The sequence below is a fragment of the Zophobas morio genome, unplaced genomic scaffold (genome assembly GCF_036711695.1).
Source record: "Zophobas morio isolate AGI-343-1 ecotype UQ-CSIRO unplaced genomic scaffold, CSIRO_AGI_Zmor_V1 ptg000186l, whole genome shotgun sequence".
Taxonomy (NCBI): domain Eukaryota; kingdom Metazoa; phylum Arthropoda; class Insecta; order Coleoptera; family Tenebrionidae; genus Zophobas; species Zophobas morio.
The window spans coordinates 72,196-80,263 of NW_026972290.1; the positions used below are offsets into that span (position 1 = coordinate 72,196).

At 36.2% G+C, this 8,068-nt stretch overlaps 1 protein-coding gene across 1 annotated transcript; it reads right to left on the reverse strand.

The window, feature by feature from the left end:
• Nucleotides 1-1,662: 1,662 nt before the first annotated feature.
• On the reverse strand, nt 1,663-4,010 carry LOC135145814 (piggyBac transposable element-derived protein 4-like). The gene has a single exon (XM_064077952.1). It carries the CDS (start codon nt 3,791-3,793, stop codon nt 2,087-2,089), a length of 1,707 nt encoding a protein of 568 aa, XP_063934022.1. The 5' UTR covers nt 3,794-4,010; the 3' UTR covers nt 1,663-2,086.
• Nucleotides 4,011-8,068: the final 4,058 nt, after the last annotated feature.

Genomic DNA, 8,068 nt, shown 5'->3' on the forward strand with positions numbered 1-8,068 from the left:
CTTAAAGCATGCAGAATCGACTCAGAATAGGAAAAGGAGACGTTTAGGTCAATTTTATGCATTCTGGCGTTCGTAGATACAAGAAAACTGTTAAAATTCTCCAGAAACGTCACTTTTGAAGTGTTTTCTTGTACTTTTAAGCCAATCAGATACCCTACGGGCTCGGAAAGTGCAACGAAACCATCAAATTTTAGCTAGAAACTGTATTTTTGTCGATTTTTATTGAATTTGAACTATATTTCAACGTTTTTTGATGGTTCTGAGCCACCAAACACACTTAAAGCATGCAGAATCGACTCAGAATAGGAAAAGGAGACGTTTAGGTCAATTTTATGCATTCTGGCGTTCGTAGATACAAGCAAACTGTTAAAATTCTTCAGAAACGTCACTTTTGAAGTGTTTTCTTGTACTTTTAAGCCAATCAGATACCCTACGGGCTCGGAAAGTGCAACGAAACCATCAAATTTTAGCTAGAAACTGTATTTTTGTCGATTTTTATTGAATTTGAACTATATTTCAACGTTTTTTGATGGTTCTGAGCCACCAAACACACTTAAAGCATGCAGAATCGACTCAGAATAGGAAAAGGAGACGTTTAGGTCAATTTTATGCATTCTGGCGTTCGTAGATACAAGAAAACTGTTAAAATTCTTCAGAAACGTCACTTTTGAAGTGTTTTCTTGTACTTTTAAGCCAATCAGATACCCTACGGGCTCGGAAAGTGCAACGAAACCATCAAATTTTAGCTAGAAACTGTATTTTTGTCGATTTTTATTGAATTTGAACTATATTTCAACGTTTTTTGATGGTTCTGAGCCACCAAACACACTTAAAGCATGCAGAATCGACTCAGAATAGGAAAAGGAGACGTTTAGGTCAATTTTATGCATTCTGGCGTTCGTAGATACAAGAAAACTGTTAAAATTCTTCAGAAACGTCACTTTTGAAGTGTTTTCTTGTACTTTTAAGCCAATCAGATACCCTACGGGCTCGGAAAGTGCAACGAAACCATCAAATTTTAGCTAGAAACTGTATTTTTGTCGATTTTTATTGAATTTGAACTATATTTCAACGTTTTTTGATGGTTCTGAGCCACCAAACACACTTAAAGCATGCAGAATCGACTCAGAATAGGAAAAGGAGATGTTTAGGTCAATTTTATGCATTCTGGCGTTCGTAGATACAAGAAAACTGTTAAAATTCTTCAGAAACGTCACTTTTGAAGTGTTTTCTTGTACTTTTAAGCCAATCAGATACCCTACGGGCTCGGAAAGTGCAACGAAACCATCAAATTTTAGCTAGAAACTGTATTTTTGTCGATTTTTATTGAATTTGAACTATATTTCAACGTTTTTTGATGGTTCTGAGCCACCAAACACACTTAAAGCATGCAGAATCGACTCAGAATAGGAAAAGGAGACGTTTAGGTCAATTTTATGCATTCTGGCGTTCGTAGATACAAGAAAACTGTTAAAATTCTTCAGAAACGTCACTTTTGAAGTGTTTTCTTGTACTTTTAAGCCAATCAGATACCCTACGGGCTCGGAAAGTGCAACGAAACCATCAAATTTTAGCTAGAAACTGTATTTTTGTCGATTTTTATTGAATTTGAACTATATTTCAACGTTTTTTGATGGTTCTGAGCCACCAAACACACTTAACACATTCGCTGCCACCTTTTAGGAACAATCAGTCCCAAGGGGCCGAATTCAGTTTTTGAACGAATTTTCAAAATTTTGCAGAAATAAACACTTGAAGGAAGTAGTAAGTGTACTGGACACAAAAAAAACAAGTTTTAGAAATTTTGGAAAATTAACGCGCCTGAGCGTGACTGGCACTGGTAATGAAAACTGCATACCCAATGCCGCCCAACGCGCAAGAGCGTTAAATTTTAGAAATTAGTTTGCTTCAACACATGATATGAATAACGAAAGAAACAAAAAATAAATAAATAAAATCTCTCCATTTTATTACAAAAATTAGTAAAACAAACAAAACTTAACAAAAACATTTGTTATATTGCAAAACGAAAACTAAAAACAACTTCAAATAAACAAAAATTCGAAATATTCATATAAAAAATTGATTATACGTGTGTAAGCGTTGCACAATCGAGGCAGTAGCCTGGAAGACCTGGACATTTCTGGCAGACGTATGTTGTATCCGTGCGCTTATTCTTTTTGTAGCACGTCTTACACGCCTTTCTCTTTATTTTCCCAGACGATGTTTTCTCCTCACGCTTGACCAAATAATGTGCGTCAAGTTTTGGCTGATTTTCTTGCACAACAGTTTGTGTTGGTAGCAATTTGCGTATTACCGCAACTCTAAAATCGTATAAATTCATTTTTTTACCCGAGTATTTATTGTAAAGTCCGTGAGCATTTATTAGCATCATTTGAAGAATATGAACGAAAATTTTAGTTGGCCACCTTATAGTCTTCCTTTCGCATGGATAATACGATAATAATTGATCTTGCCTATCTACTCCTGCCATATATGTATTGTATTGGATTATTGGCAGAGGCTTTTCTCTAGTATCTCCTCTTCTGTTTGTGACATTTAGCATAGTATTCTCATATTCATTAGATATGTAGCACACATCTCTCTTGTCTTTCCATTTGCCAACTAATATACCCCCTGAATATCTTGCAATAGTTTCACCTCGCTTTAATTTTTTTTGTTTGACTTCAGTTGGACAGTCTTTTCGGTCAATACGGAGTGTGCCTGTGCAATGTGTGTTTTGCTTCAGCAACGTTTTGGCAAGAGCGGGACTATTATAAAAGTTGTCCATGTATAAAGAGTGTCCAACATTTAACTTGCCATCTAAAAGATGCAGAACAACTTTTTCAGTGTGACCTTTTCCGCCGCAATCATCCAGTGAACCTGTGTACACCATGAATTTTAAAATAATTCCATTAGGGTCGGTTAGCATGTACAATTTTATTCCGTATTTATGTCGTTTGTTTTTTATATATTGACGAAATACCAGTCTACCGCGCCACAACATCATGGACTCATCTAAGCTCAACTCTCTGCCAGGATAAAATATTTTGCTCATTCTTTCATTGAAAAAACGTACGGGTGGTCTAATTTTATGCAATCTGTCTTGGGGAACTGCCTCACCGGGTTCTGGATTTTTTGCAAAATGGAGCGTTCTCATTATTAGTAAAAATCTATTTCTACTCATACTAGAATGAAAAATATTTATATTGAACAGTGGGTCTGTCTTCCAATAATCCTGCAATCTACTCATTCTAATGTTACCCATGTGCAAGAGTAATCCCAAGAAGACGATCATTTCTTCATTTGTCGTTTCTTTCCAGTTAGTTATTCTGGATTTTTCTTTAGTTCCTTTGGATAAAAAAACTTCCGTTGCATATATGTTGGTCTGCTCTACTATGCTTTCCAGAAACTCATGAGTCAAAAACATCATGAAAAAATCTATCGGCTCCTTACCAGGAATTGGAATAAGCATTTTCTCTTCTTTGGTAAATTGTACTGATTTCATAGAGCCTGAATCCTCTGTCCATTGAAATTCGTCCTTGTTGGTACTAACAGTCTGAGTTTGTTGAAAATCAAAAATACTCTCATCTTCGTCACCAGATTCCGACGAGGAAACTTCACTTCCGTCGTTCAAGTAGATGTCAACGTCACTATCACTACTCGCTTCTAAGATGGCCTGAAGTTCGTCATCAGTAAGAAACTTCTTTGTGCTAGCTCTTTTATTATTTTGTGAGATTTTCATACGTTTTGGAGCCGAAGGCCCAGCCTCGACTTCGTCCGTGTCGTTCATTTTGTCAGACTGACAATTAAGTCCAAAATCGAAAACCGCAAGCGGGAAATTTAAAAAGAATATTTAAGCTAGTGCCTGGCTAAATTTCATGTTCCTATGCCAGTGCCAGTGTAAATGGCAGCATGTTGAATTTAAAACGCATCGAAACGCTCTAGAGCGTGAGAGGCATTGCCAAAACGAGCGCCATCACGCGCTAGCGCGGGAACGGCAGCGAATGTGTTAAAGCATGCAGAATCGACTCAGAATAGGAAAAGGAGACGTTTAGGTCAATTTTATGCATTCTGGCGTTCGTAGATACAAGAAAACTGTTAAAATTCTTCAGAAACGTCACTTTTGAAGTGTTTTCTTGTACTTTTAAGCCAATCAGATACCCTACGGGCTCGGAAAGTGCAACGAAACCATCAAATTTTAGCTAGAAACTGTATTTTTGTCGATTTTTATTGAATTTGAACTATATTTCAACGTTTTTTGATGGTTCTGAGCCACCAAACACACTTAAAGCATGCAGAATCGACTCAGAATAGGAAAAGGAGACGTTTAGGTCAATTTTATGCATTCTGGCGTTCGTAGATACAAGAAAACTGTTAAAATTCTTCAGAAACGTCACTTTTGAATTGTTTTCTTGTACTTTTAAGCCAATCAGATACCCTACGGGCTCGGAAAGTGCAACGAAACCATCAAATTTTAGCTAGAAACTGTATTTTTGTCGATTTTTATTGAATTTGAACTATATTTCAACGTTTTTTGATGGTTCTGAGCCACCAAACACACTTAAAGCATGCAGAATCGACTCAGAATAGGAAAAGGAGACGTTTAGGTCAATTTTATGCATTCTGGCGTCCGTAGATACAAGAAAACTGTTAAAATTCTTCAGAAACGTCACTTTTGAAGTGTTTTCTTGTACTTTTAAGCCAATCAGATACCCTACGGGCTCGGAAAGTGCAACGAAACCATCAAATTTTAGCTAGAAACTGTATTTTTGTCGATTTTTATTGAATTTGAACTATATTTCAACGTTTTTTGATGGTTCTGAGCCACCAAACACACTTAAAGCATGCAGAATCGACTCAGAATAGGAAAAGGAGACGTTTAGGTCAATTTTATGCATTCTGGCGTTCGTAGATACAAGAAAACTGTTAAAATTCTTCAGAAACGTCACTTTTGAAGTGTTTTCTTGTACTTTTAAGCCAATCAGATACCCTACGGGCTCGGAAAGTGCAACGAAACCATCAAATTTTAGCTAGAAACTGTATTTTTGTCGATTTTTATTGAATTTGAACTATATTTCAACGTTTTTTGATGGTTCTGAGCCACCAAACACACTTAAAGCATGCAGAATCGACTCAGAATAGGAAAAGGAGACGTTTAGGTCAATTTTATGCATTCTGGCGTTCGTAGATACAAGAAAACTGTTAAAATTCTTCAGAAACGTCACTTTTGAAGTGTTTTCTTGTACTTTTAAGCCAATCAGATACCCTACGGGCTCGGAAAGTGCAACGAAACCATCAAATTTTAGCTAGAAACTGTATTTTTGTCGATTTTTATTGAATTTGAACTATATTTCAACGTTTTTTGATGGTTCTGAGCCACCAAACACACTTAAAGCATGCAGAATCGACTCAGAATAGGAAAAGGAGACGTTTAGGTCAATTTTATGCATTCTGGCGTTCGTAGATACAAGAAAACTGTTAAAATTCTTCAGAAACGTCACTTTTGAAGTGTTTTCTTGTACTTTTAAGCCAATCAGATACCCTACGGGCTCGGAAAGTGCAACGAAACCATCAAATTTTAGCTAGAAACTGTATTTTTGTCGATTTTTATTGAATTTGAACTATATTTCAACGTTTTTTGATGGTTCTGAGCCACCAAACACACTTAAAGCATGCAGAATCGACTCAGAATAGGAAAAGGAGACGTTTAGGTCAATTTTATGCATTCTGGCGTTCGTAGATACAAGAAAACTGTTAAAATTCTTCAGAAACGTCACTTTTGAAGTGTTTTCTTGTACTTTTAAGCCAATCAGATACCCTACGGGCTCGGAAAGTGCAACGAAACCATCAAATTTTAGCTAGAAACTGTATTTTTGTCGATTTTTATTGAATTTGAACTATATTTCAACGTTTTTTGATGGTTCTGAGCCACCAAACACACTTAAAGCATGCAGAATCGACTCAGAATAGGAAAAGGAGACGTTTAGGTCAATTTTATGCATTCTGGCGTTCGTAGATACAAGAAAACTGTTAAAATTCTTCAGAAACGTCACTTTTGAAGTGTTTTCTTGTACTTTTAAGCCAATCAGATACCCTACGGGCTCGGAAAGTGCAACGAAACCATCAAATTTTAGCTAGAAACTGTATTTTTGTCGATTTTTATTGAATTTGAACTATATTTCAACGTTTTTTGATGGTTCTGAGCCACCAAACACACTTAAAGCATGCAGAATCGACTCAGAATAGGAAAAGGAGACGTTTAGGTCAATTTTATGCATTCTGGCGTTCGTAGATACAAGAAAACTGTTAAAATTCTTCAGAAACGTCACTTTTGAAGTGTTTTCTTGTACTTTTAAGCCAATCAGATACCCAACGGGCTCGGAAAGTGCAACGAAACCATCAAATTTTAGCTAGAAACTGTATTTTTGTCGATTTTTATTGAATTTCAACTATATTTCAACGTTTTTTGATGGTTCTGAGCCACCAAACACACTTAAAGCATGCAGAATCGACTCAGAATAGGAAAAGGAGACGGTAAGGTCAATTTTATGCATTCTGGCGTTCGTAGATACAAGAAAACTGTTAAAATTCTTCAGAAACGTCACTTTTGAAGTGTTTTCTTGTACTTTTAAGCCAATCAGATACCCTACGGGCTCGGAAAGTGCAACGAAACCATCAAATTTTAGCTAGAAACTGTATTTTTGTCGATTTTTATTGGATTTGAACTATATTTCAACGTTTTTTGATGGTTCTGAGCCACCAAACACACTTAAAACATGCAGAATCGACTCAGAATAGGAAAAGGAGACGTTTAGGTCAATTTTATGCATTCTGGCGTTCGTAGATACAAGAAAACTGTTAAAATTCTTCAGAAACGTCACTTTTGAAGTGTTTTCTTGTACTTTTAAGCCAATCAGATACCCTACGGGCTCGGAAAGTGCAACGAAACCATCAAATTTTAGCTAGAAACTGTATTTTTGTCGATTTTTATTGAATTTGAACTATATTTCAACGTTTTTTGATGGTTCTGAGCCACCAAACACACTGAAAGCATGCAGAATCGACTCAGAATAGGAAAAGGAGACGTTTAGGTCAATTTTATGCATTCTGGCGTTCGTAGATACAAGAAAACTGTTAAAATTCTTCAGAAACGTCACTTTTGAAGTGTTTTCTTGTACTTTTAAGCCAATCAGATACCCTACGGGCTCGGAAAGTGCAACGAAACCATCAAATTTTAGCTAGAAACTGTATTTTTGTCGATTTTTATTGAATTTGAACTATATTTCAACGTTTTTTGATGGTTCTGAGCCACCAAACACACTTAAAGCATGCAGAATCGACTCAGAATAGGAAAAGGAGACGTTAAGGTCAATTTTATGCATTCTGGCGTTCGAAGATACAAGAAAACTGTTAAAATTCTTCAGAAACGTCACTTTTGAAGTGTTTTCTTGTACTTTTAAGCCAATCAGATACCCTACGGGCTCGGAAAGTGCAACGAAACCATCAAATTTTAGCTAGAAACTGTATTTTTGTCGATTTTTATTGAATTTGAACCATATTTCAACGTTTTTTGATGGTTCTGAGCCACCAAACACACCTAAAGCATGCAGAATCGACTCAGAATAGGAAAAGGAGACGTTTAGGTCAATTTTATGCATTCTGGCGTTCGTAGATACAAGAAAACTGTTAAAATTCTTCAGAAACGTCACTTTTGAAGTGTTTTCTTGTACTTTTAAGCCAATCAGATACCCTACGGGCTCGGAAAGTGCAACGAAACCATCAAATTTTAGCTAGAAACTGTATTTTTGTCGATTTTTATTGAATTTGAACTATATTTCAACGTTTTTTGATGGTTCTGAGCCACCAAACACACTTAAAGCATGCAGAATCGACTCAGAATAGGAAAAGGAGACGTTTAGGTCAATTTTATGCATTCTGGCGTTCGTAGATACAAGAAAACTGTTAAAATTCTTCAGAAACGTCACTTTTGAAGTGTTTTCTTGTACTTTTAAGCCAATCAGATACCCTACGGGCTCGGAAAGTGCAACGAAACCATCAAATTTTA

Bases quoted from the DNA above. Each gene is read 5' to 3' on its own strand.
- LOC135145814 (XM_064077952.1), bottom strand. From the start codon at position 3,793: ATGAACGACACGGACGAAGTCGAGGCTGGGCCTTCGGCTCCAAAACGT.